Genomic DNA, 24,758 nt, shown 5'->3' on the forward strand with positions numbered 1-24,758 from the left:
CGCCCAAAGTTGATCAGCCTTGAAAAAAATGGAGGTATATTTGTTTGCAACGATAATATAAAGCTTTACGTCAATGATAGGTCTAAAATTGTTGAGGATCATTCATGACTAGTCTCGGTTTTAGCAAAAAATATAGAAGGTTAGAGAATTGCTGGAAAAAAAGACATGTTATGAAATCTTTTCAACTTACACTCATCAGGATAATTCCAATGGGCTAACAATTCACATACATGATAGAAGTTGACTCTGGTTGAGTCATAACCTGTAGAGAATTTATTTTGGATGGAGGTTTGCTCGCTGAGCTGAAAGGTTCATTTCCAGACATTTCGTTACCTGACTAGCTAACATCTTCAGTGGACCTCATGCGAAGCACTGCTGAAAATTCCTGCTTTCTGTTTATGTGTTTGGGTTTCTTTGGGTTGGTGATGTCATTTCTGGTGATGTTATGTCCTGTGGTGAAGTCACTTCCTGTTCCTTTTCTCAGGAGGTGGTAGATGGGGCCTAACTCGATGTGTTTGTTGATAGAGTTCCGGTTGGAATGCCATGCTTCTAGGAATTCTCGTGCGTGTCTTTGTTTTTAACCAGACCTGTTGGTATCATGGTAACCCGCAAACCCACCAACACACTAAAACAGCAGCTAATGAACTTGAAAGACACTATGCAGACAATGAGCAGAACTAACATCATTTACAAAATACTATGCAAGGACTGTGACAAACAGGCAGAAAACAAGCCACTAAGATAAATGAAGTTAAAAATCACACAACACCAGGTTATAGTCCAACAGGTTTAATTGGAAGCACACTAGCTTTCGGAGCGACGCTCCTTCATCAGGTGAAGGAGAGTCGCTCCGAAAGCTAGTGTGCTTCCAATTAAACCTGTTGGACTATAACCTGGTGTTGTGTGATTTTTAACTGTGTACACCCCAGTCCAACACCAGCATCTCCAAATCAGGATAAATGAACACCAACTAGCCACAAAAAGACATGACCCTCTCTCACTAGTATTCTCACATACGGATGAGGAAGGACACCACTTCGACTGGGACTGTACGTCCATCCTAGGACAAGCCAAACAAAGACATGCACGAGAATTCCTAGAAGTATGGCATTCCAACCGGAACTCTCAAAAAAACACATCGAGTTAGATCCCATCTACCACCCCCTGAGAAAATGAACCGGAAGTGGCTTCACCATCAGAAATGACATCACCAACCCAAAGAAACCCAAACATATAAATAGAAAGCAGGAATTTTCAGCATAGTAAGGTAATGCAAAGTCTGGTAATGAACCTTTCAGCTCAGCAAGAAAACTTGCATCCAAAACCTCAATAGAGCTACAAAGCTTCTCAAATTAATTCTCTAAGCGAGTTTTTTTAAAAGTATTTTTTTTAAAAAGATTTTGTATAAACTTGATGTTCATGAGTCCTTTTCTGACACATGGATGTCATATGTTGTTTTTGTGTGTTTGTTTTCCCCTCGAATATTATTTCTTTCCCAAAATAATGAAGTCACTTCTTTAACATTGCTAAGATTGTAGATGATTTGGCGAGGTTTCCTCCCCACCCCCTGAATCCATAAATACAACAGTGGATACTCAATGGGGATTAGGAGCAGAAAAGTCTAGTCAATTGTCATTCCTAATATGACAATATTGAAACAGTAAACCTATTCTATATTTTTTCATGGGCTGAGAGAGTCAACTGGCAAGACTAGCATCTGTAGCCCAACGATCCTCAAAGTAACCTACTTTAATGGCTACAATCATTGTGTAGATATACCCACAATGCTCTGAGGGAGAGTATTCCAGGACTTTGACCAAGTGCCCGAAAAAAATGTTTATATGGTTCCAGGTTGGGATGGTGTATGGCTTGGAGAACTTGTAGATGATATGTTTCCATGTGCCTTTTGTCCGTGTCCTTCTGGGTGATTTGATTTACAACTGTCAAGGGTGCCTTAGTGAGCTGCTGAAATGCTGCTTGTCTGTTATGCCCTGCACATCAGCAGTGGAGGATGTGAATGTTGGGGTGGTAATCAAAGTTTATTGAGCCAAATGAAGGGATGTCAGAACATAGAGATTGCCAGCAGTGTCTTCAAAAAGAAACGGTAGAAAATCCCAGAGTGTAGGGCTGAGCATCTGAAAGTACCAATAGTAGAGTGATTAAAACTGAGACAGACACAGAAAATGCAGGAGAAACTTAGGAAGTCTGTGACAGCATTAGTAGGGAGAGAAAGACAGTTAACGTTTAGAGTCCAACATGATTCTTCTTCAGGACTCTGAGTTGTCATAACATTCTAGCACCAGGCAATGAATATTTCTGAGCGAATCCAACCATCTCCCCATGACATTCAGTGCTGTCAGACTTGCTAAGTTTCTCCTGCATTTTCTGTGACTGTCTCAGTTTTAGTCACTCTACTTTTGGTAACTGTGCTTTCAGATGCTAAGCCCTAAACTCTGGAATTTTCTCCCTGAAATTGTCTGCTTTTCTACCTGCTTTTTAAGATACTGCCGGAATGCTCTCTCTATACTCTGACGTCACTTTGTTTGGCTCGATATTAAACTTTGTTTAATTTGCTACTCTGATGTGCATGGGGATTTTTTTAATGTTAGTGCTGCTGAATGAAGACTAGCTGTTCGGTCAGCTAACTCAGTGATAGCACACAAGCCTGGGACCTTTCTGGATTATTCACTGCAATAATTCAGCATTCATGGTTTTAATATTGTATTGTTTAATATACATGCAAAGTGTAGAGACTTTTATTACTTTTTTGGTAACATGTAAAACTTCAATACATTCTGCAAATGGATAAATGAAGGTTGGTTTTGTTTGTGGCAAATAAATCCGAAAGGTGGCTTGTATTGACACTCTTCTCAATTCACAGCTTCTCATTAATTATTGGTAAGTCACATCATGGAGTATGGCCAGTTATATTTGCAAAATGGGCAATCTGTTGGTGGTGCTTTCAGAAGCAAAGGATGACTTTTAAAACAAAATGACTGAAGTGGCATTGTAAGCCAATGCATTTGCATTTCAATGTACAGTGTGCCAAAGGAATAAATTTCATATGCAGCGAGTTTCCAATCTCTTATCCTGCTGATGTCTTGTTTAGAGTAAAGACAAACGGCGAGTGAGTTTTCCATGGTCGTGTTTGTCTATCACCTGGCAATTTGGTTGAAGAGTAGCGTTGGCTGCTGCCAACAAGGAAATCACATGCTTGGCAGAGAGAATACTATGTGATGTGTTCACACCAGAAATATAGCTGACAGACTGGAATGCAAAAAATGCTTGCTTCAATGTTTCTTAATTAAAAGAAGTTGGCAGAACTGTAGTAAGTTCATGCTTGGTGGGAATTGCAGTTGTAAACTGGCTTGATTTGGTAAATCCACAAAATCTAAGTAATATATTTAGCTGCATCTGCCTTGTGTCTTTTTGACCTTTTTGGCAACTGTTTATGTCTTTGGTAGCATTGTTACGTACAAAGGTAATGTACATGTAATTTGTAGGGGACCTATCCATTCCTGCTGAATGGTTAATATTAAGATTTGTCAGCTTTGTTGGAAAAAATTGTGCAGACGAGGAAGGCCCTAACCAGAATTTATTTGTACTGTCATGCTTATTGCCATATTTTAGGTTTGCTTATAGTTTGGTGATCTTTATTAAAATCCTGTACAGACCTATAGAAGATTTAGGAAGCAGTTAAACTGTGAGATGAAAGAAATCTAGTACTTTAAAGGCAGCAGTATACTGTTGAGAAGAGAAATGTTTTGGAAATAACTTAGTAATAACGCTGACTACAAAGTAAGTATATGGATGTCAGTTCAAGTTGCTATACTGACGGTAAATATATACATTTTAATTAATTGTTTTTTTTTTGAAGAAAGAGCTGGAGGGAAAATGAGATATTTGACTGTCCTGAATGTGACTTTAACTGCTTTTATTGTCTTGCTGTTTTTGAAGTAAAGGAGAAAGGTGGTACTTTGTATTCCCTCAAAATCAGGGTAGGTTTTTTGGGCTAATAATATAGAACATCACCAAGGCTGAAAGAGAAGTCAGGGTGAAGATTATTGATTGGAAAGCCCACATCTTGGGTTATAAAAACTCAATTTCTCAATAAATATTTTTCTTAATTTCATTGTCACGAGGCATTCCACTGAACTGACCTCTCTAATTTTCCAAGGGAGATTATGCCTTTCCTTGTTCAAGTTTAAAATTGTCTCATGAAAGGAGTTCTGGCATGAGCCAAAAGGGAGGGAGGGAAGGTTAGAAAAGGTGTAATAATGTCAATAATATTGTTCCTGTTCAGTCACAATCCTTTGTTGATATTCCAACATGCTATTTTGTATTGTGGTAAGAAAGACCGGAATATACATTTTCATTCAAAGGCAAAGTAGCTGCTTGACAGCCTCAAGCTCTTTGATTTTATTTTTTTCTCGATGTAATTCTTGTAACAAGACAAGGATGAGCTCCTTTGCCCCGAGAGTGAAATCATGCTTTTGATTATCAGATGACCATTCCTTTGTTGTGCTGTTTCAAGATCTTCTTTGAAGTCATTGTAAGACTTCTAAATGATCACTGATCTAGATGCCAGTTTTAATCAAGACACCCACAAAATCTTTGAAAAATACTTTGTTATATAAACAATTTTTTTTCAGTTCTCAGTTTAATGCCATGTTCTAAAAATTCTGTTTGCCAAAATAGCAAATTAAATCAATTAACCATGAAGGTATGTCTTAAGCATTTCTTTAAAAAAACTTCATTTCTAAGTATGCAGTGTGGCTGGCTAAAAATGTTTACTTTAAAGCATTTCATTCTGGCCAATTTCCCCACACACTGAATAACCTTAAAGACACTGTAAACAATCTGCTTATGTTGCACTGAACTGTAAAGATCTAACATTTAAAAAAAAGATAAATGAAACTGATGTAACTTGTATCCTTCCTCACAGGGTATATTTAAAGATTCCCAGGTGAGGTTGGAGCTTTCAAGCCCAGTATTTGTTAACCATTTGTAGCTGAATGGCTGCAATCTGTGTAGTTAAAGCACATCCAAAATACAGTTGGACAGGGAGTTCCAAAATATATTAACCTGGTGTTAATGGAGGAATGGTGATCATTTGTTCAAGTTGGAATGGCATGTGCCTTGGAAACAATAGCGTTCACACGCATCTTCTACCGTTATCCTTCAAAGTGATTGTTATGATCCTAGATGTTGAGACACTTTGTAGTCTTCTCAACTTTGGAAGGACACAAGAGTGAACTCGTATTGGATTTGGTTTTTCAATAAACTAATATAGATTGTGTTGACCCTTAGAAAGGAAAATGAACAATCAACATCACCGTTTTAATCTTTGGTAGTTTAAAAGGTTAACTCCATTAAATGCTAAAACTGCAAACACCTGTTATATGTGAACCTTACACAAAAAAATTGATCCTTTACTCATGGCATACTCTATCTTTAAGTGGCAAGGCTCTCCAGTTATCCCTATCCTTTTTGGCTTAAAGCAGTAGCTACAATTCAAATGTTATATACTCTAGTCTCGAAGCTCTAAGGAAACATCCCAGAAAAAAAGTGATAATGTGTGAAGTAAGCAACTGAATCTGAAATAAAAAAAGAAAACTCTGGAAGTAGTCAGTAGTTTCAGCAGCATAGATGTACAGACTACGATTAGGATATGGTTTCAGCAGTTGTATAGAATTTACAGCATGGGAAGCTCAAAGATGTAAGGCAGTGTTCATGCTCAACATCAGCCACCTTCTGCCTTGTTTCACCCAACCCAGCAACATTATCCTTGTATTGCTTCCTCCCTCACTTACTTATTTGGCTTTCCCTCAAATGCATCTGTATACTCAACTGTCCATTTTTGCCTTCCAAACCGTAATGTTTATTTTACAGTTGGAAAAGTACACCATGTATCTGAATTTAATGCCATGTATATGGTGGCCAGAAATAATTTAAACTATCCTGAATAAAAGTAATCACATTTGTCACATAATATATAGTCAAGTTCAGTTGATCATCCTTGTTGGTCTCCAATTACCATCACAGAACGAGTAGTTTTTACAAATGTATAATTATATAATTGTGTCTTTGCCAAATTTTGACTTTGCTTTTCAATTATTACAGTATTGGAAGCAACTTACTGGTAACTTACTGTTTTTTGTTTGGTGCAAGTGTTGGTGGAATGCTACATTGGCTTTCAGGTAAGATCCTAAAATGAGCTTCCACCTGCTTGTTGAAATGAGCATTAGAGAATCCGTAACAGTGTTGAAAATATCCTGGTCATAGAGTCATAGAGATATACAGCGTGGAAACAGAACCTTCGGTCCAACCCCGTCCATGCCTACCAGATATCCCAACCCAATCTAGCCCTACCTGCCAGCACCCAGCCCATATCCCTCTGTACCCGTCCAGATGCCTTTTAAATGTTGCAATTGTACCAGCCTCCACCACTTCCTCTGGCAGCTCATTCCAGACATGTACCACTTTCTGTGTGAAAACGTTGCCCCTTAGGTCTTTTTTATATCTTGCCCCTCTCACCCTAAACCTATGCCCTCTAGTTCTGAACTCCCTGACCCCAGGGAAAACACTTTGCCTATTTACCCTATCCATGCCCCTCATATTTCTGTAAACCTCTGAGGTCACCCCTCAGCCTCCGACACTCCAGGGAAAACAACCCCAGCCTGTTCAGCCTCTCCTTACAGCTCATATCCTACAATCCTGGCAACATCTTTGTAAATCTTTTCTGATTATATTAAAACTTATATGAAACTGAAGACAAAAGAATAGATTTCTTTTAATGTTCCCAATACAACAGTTCCAAAGCAAGATTTCTCAGTTCATAAACAAGATTACCAAAAATGCCTCAGCAAAGTTATTAGATTACATCCATTAGGTTTGAAATGTCAGAAATCAGAATGCACAGAGGAAAATACATACAAACTACATTTTTACAGCACTAGCTAGGTCTTCAAAATGTCCCAAGTGGCTCATAGCTTGTGATTACTTGAGAAGAGCAATCACTGAAGAAAATTGAACTCACGATCCAACGGCCAACATGATGGTTGTTCAGGATGTATTATTCAGGGGAATATAGAATTAGGGGCACAGTGTAAAGATCTGGGGTGAACTGTTCAGTGCAGACAGGAGGACAATTTCTTCACCGAGTGTGGTGAGCCTGCAGCGTTTGTTACCACAAAGCAGTCAAGGCCAGTAACATTGTATCATTTCAAGGAGTCATTTATAGCACTTGTCATTTAAAGGCATCAAGGTGGGGGATGGGGGAGAAGCAGGAACAGGCTATTGAGTTGGATGATCAGCCATGATCACAATGAATGGTGGAACTAGCTTGAAGGATCGAACGGCCTACTCCTGCTCCTATTCACAACATTGTGGATGTAAGAATTCACCAGGCAGTAGTCACTCCAATAGGGTCCACTGCTTTCTTCCCTCACGGGGTAACTTATGTACATATGCTGCCTTAAGCTAGAGATTCCTCATTTTGTAAGGAATTCATTAACTTAGTGACTTCAATCTTCCCTATCTCTGATCAAGCTGAGTGCTTCTTCCTCCTGAACCATCATGAGAAACCTTGTTGGCCATTGGATCGTGAGTTCAATTTTTCTTCAGTGATTGCTCTTCTCAAGTAATCACAAGCTATGAGCCACTTGGGACATTTTGAAGACCTGGCTAGTGCTGTAAAAATGTAGTTTGTATGTATTTTCCTCTGTGCACTCTGATTTCTGACATTTCAAACCTAATGGATGTAATCTAATAACTTTGCTGAGGCATTTTTTGGTAATCTTGTTTATGAACTGAGAAATCTTGCTTTGGAACTGTTGTGTTGGGGACATTAAAAGAAATCTATTCTTTTGTCTTCAGTTTCATATAAGTTTTAAAATAATATCTAATGATGTGGAATGTGTTGCTATCTCATTTAATGTAGCTTGTGGCTACAACTGCTTACAAGGGGATTTTTGAACTTGGTCATTGATATACAGTCAGAACAGGTCAGGCCATACTTCTCCTGGCAGAATCACTTTACACTCTCTTAACTCTTGGCAAGTGATTGAAAAGTGGCTTTAGCAGAATTATTTTCTTTTAATCATGCAGTAATGTATTCAGTACAAAGTACCTTCAGAAAATAGTTCTGATACATACCAGTCAGACTGTGCCTTTTGTTTACACCCAGAAAAGAGTTGGTATTGAATAAAATAAGACAGTCAAGCTTAAGATGTTAAAAATAATTACTGTTGTCATTTTTCACTGGCAAACCACCTAAAGGCTAGCTTGCTGATTCTTTGTTTTCCCTGACACATGCTTTTGGGTATGTACTGGTGCAAGCAGCAGCAAGCAGTATAATTACAAAGCATGTGCTAGTTCTTGGCTTGAAGCCATCATCCCCACCCCCTCTTGTAGGAATGCCAACCTGGGATCACTGTTTGAACGTACACATTTTCTGAATTCCAAGATGTAATGTTGGATCCGACATGCAAATTGGACTTTGCAGCTGCCAGTAATCAAGCTTTATGAGTAACACATTTTTATATTACAGGAATAAGATAGGTTTGTAGGTTTGGACCTGTGACTGTTTAATTGTTTTACTGCAACAAGCTTGACACTTTGGAAGGAAAAGGAGATAAATGCAAGCATATCTGCCTAACTCTCATCATAGCACAATGTCTGGGAGTACTGTTCTGAGTTTAATTTATTCTGTTGAAACTAATGAAGAAGCATTATTCAAATACCACAGAGACTTTGGCTCATCCCTCAAACACTAAGAATCAACTTCAAGGCTTTGCTCAGCACCATCTCTAGGAACCTGCATGATGCAATAAACAGACTGTACGCAGTATTGTGGGTCTACTTCATCAGACCAGCTGAGACCAGCTGTCAATACGTTTGAAAAATCATTCATGAGAGGTGGGGTTCAGTGGAGGGGCAAGCATTTATCACATATCCGGAATTCCCCTTGAGAAAGTAGTTGTGCGCTACCTTCTTGCAGTCCATTTGGTGTTGGCACACCACAGCACTGTCAGGGAGGGAGTTCGAGGCTTTTGATCCAGTGACATTGAAGGAATGGCGATATATTTCCAAATCAAGATGGTATGTAGCTAGGAATGGAACTTCTGGTGGTGATGTTCTCCTATATCTGCTGTCCTTGTCCTTTTAGATGGAAGTGGTAGTGATCATGAGTTTGAAAGATGTTGTCCAAGAATCTTTGGTGAACCTCTTAGTTTATTTTATAGATCATGCATCTGAAGGTATGAACCATGTGACTTAGCAATATGTCACCCAGGATCTTTGTTTGCTATGATACTTTTAAAAGTGGTTCAAAAATAACTCTATGGGAGTTAACTATGTATCTTACCATTTTTGTCCAATATTTGTGGCATCTTACATTATTAATAATAATAATATTATTAATAATCATCTTATACCTTTAATCAGCACAACTATCTCCTTTGACATGTTTTCTTAAGGTCTCCTGAATTCCTCGGATTCTAGACCCTTTTTTGCCCAATGTGACCCCCAAAAAGGTTGATGTGCAACTTTAACGACCTTAACTGGGTTATGAATGTAAAGCAACAAGTGAGGTCTGCAGATGCTGGAGATCACAGCTGAAAATGTGTTGCTGGTTAAAGCACAGCAGGTTAGGCAGCATCCAAGGAATAGGAAATTTGACGTTTCGGGCATAAGCCCTTCATCAGGAATGAGGAGAGTGTGCCAAGCAGGCTAAGATAAAAGGTAGGGAAGAGGGACTTGGGGGAGGGGCGATGGAGATGTGATAGGTGGAAGGAGGTCAAGGTGAGGGTGATAGGCCGGAGTGGGGTGGGGGCGGAGAGGTCAGGAAGAAGATTGCAGGTTAGGAGGGTGGTGCTGAGTTTGGGAACCGACTGAGACAAGGTGGGGGGGAGGGGAAATGAGGAAACTGGAGAAATCTGAGTTCATTCCTTGTGGTTGGAGGGTTCCCAGGTGGAAGATGAGGCGCTCCTCCTCCAGCCGTCATGTTGTTACGTTCTGCCAGTGGAGGAGTCCAAGGACCTGCATGTCCTCGGTGGAGTGGGAGGGAGAGTTAAAGTGTTGAGCCACGGGGTGGTTGGGTTGGTTGGTCCGTGCGTCCCAGAGGTGTTCTCTGAAGCGTTCCACAAGTAGGCGGCCCGTCTCCCCAATATAGAGGAGGCCACATCGGGTGCAGCGGATGCAATAGATGATGTGTGTGGAGGTACAGGTGAACTTGTGGCGGATATGGAAGGATCCCTTGGGGCCTTGGAGGGAAGTGAGGGAGGAGGTGTGGGCGCAAGTTTTACATTTCCTGCGGTTGCAGGGGAAGGTGCCGGGAGTGGAGGTTGGGTTGGTGGGGGGTGTGGACCTGACGAGGGAGTCACGAAGGGAGTGGTCTTTGCGGAACGCTGATAGGGGAGGGGAGGGAAATATATCCCTGGTGGTGGGGTCCGTTTGGAGGTGGCGGAAATGATGGCGGATGATACGTTGTATACGGAGGTTGGTGGGGTGGTAGGTGAGAACCAGTGGGGTTCTGTCTTGGTGGCGGTTGGAGGAGCGAGAAGTCAATCCTCCCACTTCCTCCAAACTAAAGGAGTTGCCATAGGCACCCGCATGGGCCCCAGCTATGCCTGTCTCTTCGTAGGATATGTGGAACAGTCCATCTACACTGGCACCACCCCCCACCTTTTCCTCCACTACATCGATGACTGTATCGGCGCTGCCTCGTGCTCCCACGAGGAGGTTGAGCAGTTCATCAACTTTACTAACACCTTCCATCCCGACCTCAAATTCACCTGGACTGTCTCAGACTCCTCCCTCCCCTTCCTAGACCTTTCCATTTCTATCTCGGGCGACAGACTCAACACAGACATCTACTATAAACCGACTGACTCCCACAGCTACCTGGACTACACCGACTCCCACCCTGCCCCCTGTAAAAACTCCATCCCATACTCCCAATTCCTTCGTCTCCGTCGCATCTGCTCCCAGGAGGACCAGTTCCAACACCGCACAGCCCAGATGGCCTCCTTCTTCAAGGACTGCAGATTCCCCTCATACGTGATCGACGATGCCCTCCACCACATCGCCTCCACTTCCCGCTCCTCCGCCCTTGAGCCCCGCTCCTCCAACCGCCACCAAGACAGAACCCCACTGGTTCTCACCTACCACCCCACCAACCTCCGTATACAACGTATCATCCGCCATCATTTCCGCCACCTCCAAACGGACCCCACCACCAGGGATATATTTCCCTCCCCTCCCCTATCAGCGTTCCGCAAAGACCACTCCCTTCGTGACTCCCTCGTCAGGTCCACACCCCCCACCAACCCAACCTCCACTCCCGGCACCTTCCCCTGCAACCGCAGGAAATGTAAAACTTGCGCCCACACCTCCTCCCTCACTTCCCTCCAAGGCCCCAAGGGATCCTTCCATATCCGCCACAAGTTCACCTGTACCTCCACACACATCATCTATTGCATCCGCTGCACCCGATGTGGCCTCCTCTATATTGGGGAGATGGGCCGCCTACTTGCGGAACGCTTCAGGGAACACCTCTGGGACGCCCGGACCAACCAACCCAACCACCCCGTGGCTCAACACTTTAACTCTCCCTCCCACTCCACCGAGGACATGCAGGTCCTTGGACTCCTCCACCGGCAGAACATAACAACACGGCGGCTGGAGGAGGAGCGCCTCCTCTTCCGCCTGGGAACCCTCCAACCACAAGGAATGAACTCAGATTTCTCCAGTTTCCTCATTTTCCCCTCCCCCCACCTTGTCTCAGTCAGTTCCCTCAACTCAGCACCGCCCTCCTAACCTGCAATCTTCTTCCTGACCTCTCCGCCCCCACCCCACTCCGGCCTATCACCCTCACCTTGACCTCCTTCCACCTATCACATCTCCATCGCCCCTCCCCCAAGTCCCACCTCCCTAACTTTTATCTTAGCCTGCTTGGCACACTCTCCTCATTCCTGATGAAGGGCTTATGCCCGAAACGTCGAATTTCCTATTCCTTGGATGCTGTCTAACCTGCTGTGCTTTAACCAGCAACACATTTTCAGCTATGAATGTAAGGTAGTAAGGTAGAGACTAAGATGTCCCAGCAAAGATTTTTCTAAGTTTCCTGTTCGCACATCCTTAAGTTTCTGGCAATTCCCTACTACTGATAACTGATCTATCTGTTGTTCCATGTTTTCTCTTTCTCTCATTTCTTAAACAGCAGTGTTACATTTGTAACTTTCCAATTCTAGAATCTAGGCAGTTCTAAAATATCCAAACCAAAGTAAACAGTAAATGGAAATGTCCTGGGGAAAATTGACAGAGAGATCTGGATGTTCAGGTCCGTTATTCCCCAAAGGTGGCACGCAGGTCGGTAGAGTTGTCAAAGAAGGCATACAACATGTTTTCCTTCATCAGATGGGGTATTGAGTACAAGAGTTGGCAGGTCATGTTACAGTTGTATAGGACTTTGGTTCGGCCATATTTGGAATACTGCATACAGTTCTGGTCACCACATTACCAAAAGGATGTGGATGCTTTGGAGAGGGTGCAGAGGAGGTTCACCAGGAGGTTGTCTGGTATGGAGGGTGCTAGCTATGAAGAGAGGTTGAGTAGATTATGATTATTTTCATTGGAAAGAAGTCAGTTGAGGGGGGACCTGATTGAGGTCTATAAAATCATAAGAGTTGTAGACAGGATAGATAGCAAATAACTTTTTCCCAGACTGGAGGACTCAAACTGAGAGGAGGAAAGTTTGAGAGATATACGTGGAAAGTTCTTGACGCAGAGGGTGGTGGGTGTCTGGAATGCATTGCCAGCAGAGGTGATAGGGGTGGGAACAAGGGCGTCATTTAAGATGTATTTAGACAGATACATGAATGGGAAGGGAACAAAGGGATACAGACCCTTCGAAAGTAGATGGCAGATTTAGATAGAGAATCTGGATAGGCGCAGGGTTGGAGGGCCGAAGGGCCTGTTCCTATGCTATTTTGTTCTTTGTTATCCACTCACTGCTGCTACCTCTTCTAAAACCCTAGAATGCCGCCCATCAGGCCAAAAGGGATTTGTCAAAATTTAGTCACTTTTTTTAAAAATGGAAGACTTTTCCATTCCTCACTCTTACCACGCTATTTGATCCCTACAGTATGCAGCATATTCCTTGTGTCATCTGCTGTCATGATGGTGTACACAATTGCTGCATATTTCTACCATTTCCTTATTCCCTATTATTTCTCCCTGTTCCTACTTCCAAGGGACCAAAAACGTGTATAGTTTTTTATATTTCTTGCTGGTTTTACTCTGACCTTGTATTTTCTCCCTCTATCAATTTCTTCATTGTTGTTTGCTAATGTTTTAAATCTGCGGACTTGCTACATTTGTAAGGTTTTTTAGAATTTTAAACAATCCTAAACTTCTCTTGTTATCCATAACCCTAAGTTTACCATTGGAGAGGTATACTTCATGGGGAATGTGTTGTTTCTTTAATTGCATATCATCTCTTACATCCTGGCATACTACACTGCTTCAACCAGCTAGCCCCTATGGCTTTTACAGTGGACTTTATATAAATTTAAGACCCTATTTCGTGTCTTAGCTGCATGACTCAAGCATAAAATGGAACTCCATTGCTCAATAATTGCTTTTTCCCAAAATATCTATAAGATTGCTAGTAAGCCATGTCTTATTGCACAATACTAATTCCCAAAAAGCCTGTACCATCACTAGTTTCTAAACATATATTATTCTTGAAAACCATCTTAAACTAATTCCATGAGCTCACCTCAACTACCTTTGCTGATTTATTTGACCTATACTATCAGAAGATCCTACGATTGTGGTATCATCCTCATTACATACTCTAATATACCTGATGTGGAGATTCCAGTGTTGGACTGGGGTGGACAAGGTCAGAAATCAAATGACACAAGTGTATAGTCTAACCATTTTATTTGAAATTGCAAGCTTTTGGACCTCAGCTCCTTCCTCAGGTGTGGTATATAGAGAGGTATAAGACACAGTATTTATAAGCAAAATGTTAACTACTTTAAAACTAGCTGCCCTTGTCAAATCCTTTAATCAGTTAAAGCTTGCAATTGCACATAAACTTATTGGACTATAATTTTGTGTCATGTGATTTCTGATCTAATGTACTTGATTTTTAACTGTCCTGTAACCATTCTAAGTGGACCGATAAACCACTATCAAGTGATTTTTGCCTTTTGTTGTTTATCCATGTTAATCCTGCATCTTTATTTTTCAGACTAAAATCCATTCTATCTCCCCACCTCTTACAATTATTTTTATTTTTGGGGCACCCTTTATTGATGGGCATGTTACCTCCTTCACATTTTGCTTACTTTATCAAAGTCCCATATTCTGGAATATTTAGTTCCCAACCTTGTACATGCTGCAGACATATTTAATAGTTTTTGGTCAAATCCATTTATCTGTATTGTGTTATTAATTCTGCTATCTTAGTCATAGAGATGTACAGCATGGAAACAGACTTTTTGGTCCAACCTGTCTATGCTGACCAGATATCTTGTTATAAATTATTTCTGCATTCAGATATGCTGCCTTTAATCATAACTTCATACTATTTTTTTCCTATTATAACCTTCACTGGTGCTCTAGAACATAACCTTAGATTTAGTGAGTAAAGTGGGGCACTCTGGAATGATTTTTTTAGCCCAAAGGTTTCTGATACAGAGCCAAGAGGTTTGGTATTCTGCCAAGGTCAACACAAGTCCCTGATTGTGTGACTCATCCATAATTATCAGCACATGTCCTAGTAGCCTGTGTTATAAATAGATAGGCACACCATGCCTGCACAAAGATAATAAGACACTTTGAGTATAGTTGATGTTTAGTTGGCCTGAGCTGGGTTTAATTAAATGTTCGTGTAGCAGCAGGATGACACTGTTAACAAGTAAGCTGCCTGCTGTGAATTAATCCACGTAAATTTAGAGTACTTCATGTTTCATCATCAATCTATGCTGGTTAGTTGATCTCATCAAGAATCAAAACAAACCTGGTGTCAGGAGAAGAAAAGTCATGCTCGATTCCTACTCCTGATTATTCTGTTAATTTCTACAGGAGGTGTACGTTGAAGACAGAATCATACTTGGATGTAATTCACTTCAAAATGAACTGCTTACAGCCCCTGGCATCTACAGAATGCTACAAAACTTTGCATCTCTTTTTCATTGCACAAGCTCCATGTCAATGGATTAACAAGTCCAAACCCAATCCATCCAGCTTACCTTTCCTTTTCATATTATTCTCTTCAGGTTGCACAGGATTACATGCCTTATTCAGAAAGCTAGCTAGAGGATCAGATTTGAGGGAAGGAGATCCTTTGTCAACCTAACTTTCAAAGACTTCGATTTGTCAGCTGTTTGCAAAGCAGCAATTTGCTTTGTCCGTTATGCCAAACTTTACTCCTTCAAAGAAAAATAAAGTTGGGAACAATTTAAAAATGGCATGTTATTTGTGCTTTTTCTTTTGTGACAGATTCTCTGCGGCAAAGAGATCCCTCGCTGGGTTAACCGGCTAGCTCACTTCAGTTCCTGCATTCCATTTCTCCAGAGTTGCTTGCCGAAAGAATGGCTGACACCTGCCGCACTCCAGACCAGTGTAAGCCAAGAGCTGCAGGATGAGCTCGGGGAAGGAGAAGGTGCAGCAGCTTCAACTTCAGCTTCCGCTTCAGCAGCGAGCCCAGGCCGCCACACCAAATTATGATCCTGCACAGTGGCTTGAGACTGTAGACAATACTGACTATTTTTTATTTACAAAAAAAAGGTAATCACAATCATTAGAAACTGCTCTGCAGGGTGCTGAACATTCGAGATCTTTGTTTCTCAGTCTAATTTTTTAAAATATCTTACCTGGCAATTTTTCCATGCTCAATTATGTTTCGTAGTTGATACTCCATGTTCTATCTTGTGCTAAAATATCACCCACTTCTTTTTAATAGTTTTGAGGGGTCACAGTTTAAAAGAAAACTTCTTTTAAAAGCTATACATACAGTATTTTGGATAATTGTTTACAAAGTCCCGTAACTGGGATCAACACTTGATGACCTGTTGTAATGATAATACTGGTAATTTTGTATTTTGTAAAGCACTCTAACTGTGGTAGGCTGGTATAGTAAATAATGAAGTCACACTTCACTGGTGATTAATCTCCAGCAACACTCTTAACTCCCTCTTTGCATTGCCCTCCCCACAACTACCTTTGGTTCACTAAATGATGCAATATAGAGTTGACAGATTTTTTTCTTATTTCTAAAGATATTCAAAAATAATCTTTTCAGCCGTATTTTTCAGAGAATGCACAAATACGGCAAAATCAATTTTTATATGCTTCTATAATTGTTCCAGCCTGCAACATCTAAAGTTAAAATGCTATCACTGTAGACAGTAACAAAACATCAAAATAAGCAATAAGCCTTTCACCAGCATTCTCGATGAACAGGGAATTTGAGTTTGTTATAGTGAAATAATTAGTGTCTCTTCTTGAGGCAGAGAATCAAAGACTTCTTCAGATGCATAGACCTGTAAGTGAAATCATCCCCCGTACTAACTGGCATTCTGTTCAGGATGCTTCTTCCTGCTAGCATTGTATGTAGTTTGTTTTAAAAATTTAAGAGTCAAGAGTTGCACCTTAAAGAATTTTGAAACCTGCAGGAACTCTTGTCTGATCATTTCCTAACTAAATGATATTGTAGGAGGGATTAGCGCCTTAAAATGTACACTTAGATTATTGTGAATCATGAAATGAGATAAAAGTACTCAGTGTCATTTTCTAATTATGAAATACCGTTGACAATGTCAGAAGTCATTTTAAGGAGGTTTTACTTTTCAGAAGTGATTTACAGTATTCTAAGAAAGTGGTGTTTGATCATGTGCATATCTATCCACTGGGGTTGAATGATTTAACAGTCCCAGCTTTGTGCAAACCCTCATTCCTTGCCTTTCCATATTTTTTGTTTTGTAACAAAAGCACTGTACATTTCAGCAACCCTTTAGCAGATTGTCTTTGCATTGACACTGCACTGTTGTGTGCCTTAGAGAGTTTGTAAATGGGGTATTACAGACTATCCTAAACTTATAAAAGGTGACTTAAAGGGACATTGTGTTCTGTGCTTGGCAATCATGCGTACACGAACCCTCCTTGGGTACCATGCCAAAATGATTTTTCTGGCCAGTCCATAGATGTCATTTGCAGAAAAAAAAAGCAGTTTAATTTTTATTCAACCTGTTTGATTTTAGAACGCACTTACTAAGAGACTTATCTCACAATGTACAACTGGAGAGGTTACACGGCAAAGTTGTCAAATATTGAGCAAGAATGCTAGGCGATGTTAATGGCACGTCATTTGTCAGAACTTGTATAATTCTGAAAGAGACTGATTCTGATTTTAATTATACTTCACACAGAAGTTTTTGACATGCGCCAAGAGTTGTGTTGCAATGCAATAGTTTTCCTAACACTGCCTAACTTGTCGAGTGATGCAACTACTGCCAAGGTTGCTGGCCATGGTTTCCTTACTCCAGAACAGAGCTGATTCTAGTCAAGTGACTAGCCATATCAGTGAGTTCACTATCTCTGCTGCTGCTTTCTGAGGAGATACATTAACTGAGTGACAGGCAAAGCCAAACAACTCATCTTAATGCCAGCTAACACCAACTGATTTGATTGTGGTGTGCTTTGCCGACCAACCTGGTGCTGGATTGTCATGTGGACTTGCAGGAAATGTTTTTGTAGTGTGTATCATAAGGGAAAGTTATATGGTTAATATTGACCAAGAAATGGATTTGTAATTCCATGTATTTTTAACCCTTTGGAGCCCAGCAATCGCTTCGTTTACTATCCAAATATCTTTCTAACAGAACCAGGTATAAAGCATGGCCACAGATATTGCGATGATACCAAACACTTTATAGCTCTGAATTTGACATCCATTTTCCCTGAACTGCTGGATCCTGAGCACAATATCACTAACATACCTGTGCAAGTGACCTATCCAAGTTAATTACATGAATTTTTTTCAGACATCCCCTACCCTCTGAAGCTGAGCTGTGAATAATGGACTGGTTTAAGAGAATAGTTGAGGTGGACATCTCCCATTGCTTCATTGTCTTCACTTGATCTGCACGGTGAAAGGGTCTGCATAATATTTCAGACCATGAGGTTGGGGAGTAAGTCTGAGCCGTCCTGGAGAAAACTTGATAACCACCAGGTAAATAGGTAGAGCAGTTCGACTGCGAACACAACACTCTGCTAGGAAAAGAATTCACTCTGTAAGACTAAATCCTGCTTTAAGTCACATGTTGGAGTGGTTGAAAAGATATTGGTCATAGCCACCTGTCCAAATAAAGTTAGGATTAACTATGCAGCATTGGAATTGGATCTTTAGAGGGGGGTGAAGGTAACATGGCTTCTGTTCATTTGATCTCTGGACTGAGGGGGGTTAAATACCAGGATGATGGTCTAAGTGTTGGACTGGCCTTGTGTAGTAGCACTGCCTCAGTGAGTGAGATTTTTCAGGCAGTGTGCCTCTGATTGTGTCTTGGATTAAAGTTGCGCATGTCCACACAGCACTGCCTCTTAGGTGGTACAGAATATATTACGTACCCGATTGCCAGGGTACTTCTGTGAGGTGCCTTTTAATTGTGACACAGGGACCTATTGGTGATCCAGGTCAATTCATCCAAAATACCTCGTAACATTTTCCACTCCAGTAGCTGTATGTAAAATTAAGTCATGTTGTATCTAATTTAAGCAAAGGGTGGGGAATAGTCCCTTCGCTATTCCTGATCTTGCAAACTGTACTTTATTTTTTTGAACAAAATGTGATGATGGCATTAAAGAGAAACTTGTTTGTTCTAAAACACGATTGCTTTTGAATTTTTTTTATTGTAAGATCTTCAATTGCCAACACTTACAATGTAATGTTCTGCCAGTATTGCTGTGTCAAACTCCCTCTATAACAGTTTTATGGGTGTTACAGCGTTGTGGGTATACCTCCATCATATGGACTGAAGCTGCTCAAAAAGAGGATCAACATCATCAGCTTGTAAGGACATCTGGGATAGGTTTTAAATGCTAATCTAACCAGTGGCACCCACATGAACAAATCATTTTAAAAAATATTATCTGCACCTTCCTTGCCTCCAGAAACACTGGCAGTGACATTGGCGGTGATCTTTCAGAAATCACTGGAATCAGGGACGGTCCTAGAGGACTAGAAAATAGCTAATGTTTAAGAAGGGAAGGTGACAGAAGAGGCGGACTATAGCAAGTGTTCATGACAGTATAGGTAAAAGTGACCACCTCACTGTCCTTGTGGAGACGAAGTCCCGCCCTCACATTGAGAACAACCTCCATCGTGTTGTGTGGCACTATCACCGTGCTAAATGGGACAGACTTTGGACCGATCTAGCAACTCAAGACTGGGCATCCATGAGGCACTGTGGGCCATCAACAGCAGCAGAATTGTACTCCCAACACAATCTGCAACCTCATGGCCTGGCATATCCCCACTCAATCATTACCATAAAGCCAGGGCATCAACCCTGGTTCAATGGACGTGTAGGTGGGCATGCCAGGAGCAGCATCAGGTACACCTAAAAATGAGGTGTCAACCTGGTGAAGCTACCAAACAGGGCTACATGTGTGCCAAATGGCATAAACAGCAAGTGATAGACAGAGTTAAGCGATCCCTCGACCAACGGATCAACTCTAAGCTCTGCAATCTTTCCACATCCAGTCATGAACGGTGGTGGACAATTAAACAACTCACTGGAGGAGGAGGCGGCTCCATAAATATCCACATCCTCAATGATGGAGGAGTGCCATACATTAGTGCAAAAGATAAGGCTGATGCATTTGTAGCATTCTTCAGTCAGAGGTGCCGAGTGGGTGATCCATGTCGGGCTCCTCCAGTGGTCCCCAGCCTCACAGATACCAGTCTGCAGCCAATTCGATTCATTCCACGTGATGTCAAGAAACGGCCGGAGGCACTGGATGCTGCAAAGGCAATAGGCCCTGATAACATTCTGACATTTGTACTGAAGACGTGTACTCCCAACTTGCAGCTCCCCTCGCCCTGCTCTTCTAATACAACACCAAAGTTGGAGGTGTAGTGGACAGCGAAGAGGGTTACCTCAGATTACAACAGGATCTGGACCAGATGGGCCAATGGGCAGAGAAGTGGCAGATGGAATTTAATTCAGATAATGCGAGGTGCTGCATTTTGGGAAAGCAAATCTTAACAGGACTTATACACTAGGGAGTGTTGCTGAACAAAGAGACCTTGGAGTGCAGGTTCATAGCTCCTTGAAAGTGGAGTCGCAGGTAGATAGAATAGCGAAGAAGGCGTTTGGTATGCTTTCCTTTATTGGTCAGAGTTTTGAGTACAGGAGTTGGGAGGTCATGTTGTGGCTGTACAGGATGTTGGTTAGGCCCCTGTTGGAATATTGCATGCAATTCTGGTCTCCTTCCTATCGGAAAAATATTGTGAAACTTGAAAGGGTTCAGAAAAGATTTACAAGGATGTTGCTACAGGGAGTGGCTGAACAGGCTGGGGCTGTTTTCCCTGGAGTGTTGGAGGCTGAGAGGTGACCTTATAGATGTTTACAAAATTGAGGGGCATGGATAGGATAAATAGGCAAAGTCTTTTCCCTGGGGTCGAGGAGTCCAGAACTAGAGGGTATAGGTTTAGGGTGAGAGGGGAAAGATATAAAAGAGACCTATGGAGCAACTTTTTCATGCAGAGAGTGGTATGTGTATGGAATGAGCTGCCAGAGGATGTGGTGGAGGCTGGTACAATTGCAACATTTAAGAGACATTTGGATGGGTATATGAATAGGAAGGGTTTGGAGGGATATGGGCCGAGTGCTGGCAGGTGGGACTAGATTGGGTTGGGATATCTGGTCGGCATGGATGGGTTGGACCGAAGGGTTTGTTTCCATGCTGGACATCTCTGTGACTCTGGCATCTACCTGACAGTGTTGTAGTTATAATGTGGAAAATTGCCTGTATACAAACAGCAGGACACATCCACCCCAGCCAGTTACCACCCAATCAATCTACTCTCCATCATCCATGATGGGGAAGGGGTCATCAATAGTGCTATCAAGCAACATCTGCTCAGCAACAACTTCTCAGTGATCCTCAGTTTGGGTTTCGCTAGGCTCATCTCAGCTCTTGATGTTATTACAGCCTTGGTTCAAACATGGACAAAGGAGTTGAATTCCAGAGAGGAGGGGAGGGGAAGAGTGACAGTCCTTGATATCAAGTCTGCATTTGACCAAGTATAGTATCAAGGAGCCTTGGCAAAACTGGAATCAATGGGTATCAGGAGGCAAGCATTCTGGTTAGAGTCATACCTGGCACAAAGGAAGATGGTTGTGGAGGGTCAGTGATCTGAGTTGCAGGACATCTCTGCAGGAGTCTTTCAGGCTAGTGCCCTTCGCCCAACAATCTTCAGCTGTTTCATCAATGACCTTCCCTCTGTCATAAGGTCTGAAATGGGGATGGTTACCACTGATTTCTTAGTGTCCAGCACCATTTGCAACTGGATAGATACTGAAGCAGTCCATGCTCAAATGCAACGCGATCTGGACGATATTCAGGGTTGGGCTGGAACGTGGCAAGTAACATTCGCACCATGGATGCCAGGTAATTACCATCACCAATAAGAGAAACTCTTAACCACCTCCCCTTGACATTCATAGAATCCCTACAGTGTGGAAACAGGCCATTTGGCCCAAGTCCACACTGACCCATTCCCTGACCCTATTAGCCTACATTTACCCCTAACTAGTGCACCTGACCTACACATTCCTGAATGCTATGAGCAATTTAGCATGGCCAATTTACCTAACCTGCACATCTTTGGATTGTGGGAGGATACCGGAGCACCCAGGGGAAACCTATGCAGACACGGGGAGAATGTGCAAACTCCACACACAGTCGCCTGAGGCTGGGTGCAAACCTGGGTCCCTGGTGCTGTGAGGCAGCAGTGCTAACCACGGAGCCATCATGTGGTCTTTTTCAATGGTTTTAATATCACTAAATACTCCACTGTCAACATCCTTCGGGTTACCATTGACCAGACACTTAATTGGGTTCACCACATAAACACAGTGGTTACAAGAGCAAGTCAGAGACTAGGGATACTGTGCATTTTGATACTTTCCTGACAAAGTCTATCCACCATCTACAAGGCCCAAGTTAGGAGTGTGATGGAATACTCCCTACTTGCCTGGATGGGTGCAGCCCTAACAACACTCAAGAAATTTGAGCCATCCAGCACAAAGCAACCTGTTTGATTGGCACCAGATCAACAAACATTCAATCCCTTCACCACCAGAGCTCAGTAGCAGTGTGTGTACTATCTGTAAGATGCACTGCAGAAATTCACCAAAGATCCTTAGGCAGCGCCTTCCAGACCCACGATCACTTCCATCTAGAATGTCAAGGGCAACAGGTACTTGGGAACACCACCACCTGTACGTTTCCCTCCAAAATACTCACCGCCCTGACTTGGAAATAAACCACTGTTCCTTCACAGTCGTTGAGTCAAAGACTTAGAATTCCCTCCCTCCCAGCATTGTGGGTCAACCCACAGCAAACAGACTACAGCGATTCAAGAAGACAGCTCACCACCACCTTCTCGGGGGCAACTAGGGATGGGCTATCAATGCTGGCCGGCCTGTAATGCCCAAATCACACAAATGAATTTTAAAAAAGACCAGTTAATCTGACCTCAGTCATTGGTCAGAATTTAGAGTCCCATTGTTAGAGAAGAGATTGTGGAGTATTTGGAAGTGCTTTGTAAAATAGAGTTCAGTTAGGTTGGTGTTGTCAATGGGAGGTCATGCCTGATAAATCTATTAGAATTCTTTGAGGAGTAAATGAGCAACTTATTGGGCGGCACGGTGGCACAGTGGTTAGCACTGCTGCCTCACAGCGCCAGAGACCCGGGTTCAATTCTCACCTCAGGGTGACTGACTGTGTGGAGTTTGCATGTTCTCCCCGGGTCTGCGTGGGTTTCCTCTGGGTGCTCCAGTTTCCTCCCACAGTCCAAAGATGTGCAGGTCGGGTGAATTGGCCATGCTAAATTGCCCGTAGTGTTAGGTAAGGGGCAAAGGTAGGGGTATGGGTGGGTTTCGCTTCGGCGGGTCGGTGTGGACTTGTTGGGCCGCAGGGCCTGTTTCCACACTGTAAGTAATCTAATCTAACAAAGGCGAGCCAGTGGACATGATCTATTTGGACTTCCAGAAGGCATTTGACAAGGTGCTGCACAAGGTAGTGTTCAGTAAGATAAAAGTCCAAGGTGTTTGAGGTAATGTACTGGCATGGATAGAGGATTGGCTGACTGACAGAAAGCAGCAGGTAGGGATGAATGAGTCTTTTTGAGGAAGAATAGTGGAATTCTGCAGGGATCCGTGTTATTCATATTATACCTCAATGATCCGGATGACACACAAAGATAAGTGGAGGGACCGGTAGTGTCAAGGAAGCGGGGAAGCTGCAGACGGACATGGACTACAAGAGTGGGTAAAGAAGTGGCAAATGGAATACAGTGTGGGAAAATGTGACGTAGTAGATATTGGTAGGAAAAATAGAGATATCAACTATTTTCTAAAAGGGGAAAAGCTCTGGAAATCTGAGGCACAATGGGACTTGGGAGTCTAATTCAGGATTCCCTTAAAGTTAACATGCAGGTTCATTTGGCAGTTAGGAAGATAAATATAATGTTAACATTCATTTCAAGAGGGCTGGAAAACATGAGCAGAGATGTACTGCTGAGGTTATACAATATTCTGAGCAGACCACATTTGGACTATTGTGAGCCATTTTGGGCCCTGTCTGTAAAAAAGATGTATTGCCTTTGAAGGGAGTCCAGAGGAGGTTCGCAAGAATAGTCCCTGGGATGAAGGGCTTGTCAGCTGAGGAGTGGTTGGGAACATTAGGTCTGTACTTGATGGAGTTTAGAAGAATGAGGGAGAATCTGATTTGAAATTTACAGAATACTGAGAGGCCTGCAGCTTACAAAATTCTGGTGTGGCCACACTTGGAGTACGGCATACAGTTCTGGTCACTGCATTACAGGAAGAATGTGGAAAGTTTGGAGAGGGTTCAGAGGAGATTTACTAGGACGTTGCCTGGTATGGAGGGAAGGCCTTGAGAAAAGGCTGAGGGACTTGAAGTTGTTTTCATTGAGAGGTGACTTACTGGCGACATAAGATAATCAGAGGGTTAGATCGGGTGGACAGTGAGAGCCTTTTTCCACAGATGGTGATGGCTAGCATGAGGGGGCATAGCTTCAAATTGAGGGGTGATAGATATAGGACAGATATCAGCAGTAGTTTCTTTACTCAGAAGGTAGTAGGGGCGTGGAATGCACTGCCTGCAAAAGTAGTAGACTCGCCAACTTTAAGGGCATTTCAATGGTAATTGGATAGGCATATAGACAAGAATGGACTAGATTAGATTTCCTACAGTGTGGAAACAGGCCCTTCGAACCAACAAGTCCACACCGACCTTCTGAATAGTAACCCCACCCGGACCCATTTCCCTCTGATTAATGCACCTTACTCTGAGCAATTCACCTGGCCTGCGTGAGGAAACCGGAGGACGGACACACATACACAATGTGCAAACTCCACACAGTTACCTGAGGCTGGAATCGAGCCTGGGTCTTGGGTGCTGTGAGGCAGCAGTGCTAACCACTGAGCCAA

General features: G+C 42.3%; 1 protein-coding gene across 2 annotated transcripts in view; it reads left to right on the forward strand.

Moving 5' to 3' along the window:
* LOC132819659 (deubiquitinase DESI2) overlaps window positions 1-18,899 on the forward strand; it is a 51,221-nt gene extending 32,322 nt beyond the window's left edge. The window contains exon 5 of one of the 2 annotated variants that reach the window (XM_060831279.1): window positions 15,592-18,899. In XM_060831279.1, the coding sequence (XP_060687262.1) occupies window positions 15,592-15,744 (153 nt within the window). In that variant the 3' untranslated portion in view covers window positions 15,745-18,899. Of the gene's footprint in view, window positions 1-15,516 lie in introns of both variants that reach the window. The other variant, XM_060831278.1, reaches the window with a different exon arrangement.
* Window positions 18,900-24,758: the final 5,859 nt, after the last annotated feature.

This window comes from Hemiscyllium ocellatum, chromosome 10, assembly GCF_020745735.1.
Source record: "Hemiscyllium ocellatum isolate sHemOce1 chromosome 10, sHemOce1.pat.X.cur, whole genome shotgun sequence".
Lineage (NCBI taxonomy): Eukaryota > Metazoa > Chordata > Chondrichthyes > Orectolobiformes > Hemiscylliidae > Hemiscyllium > Hemiscyllium ocellatum.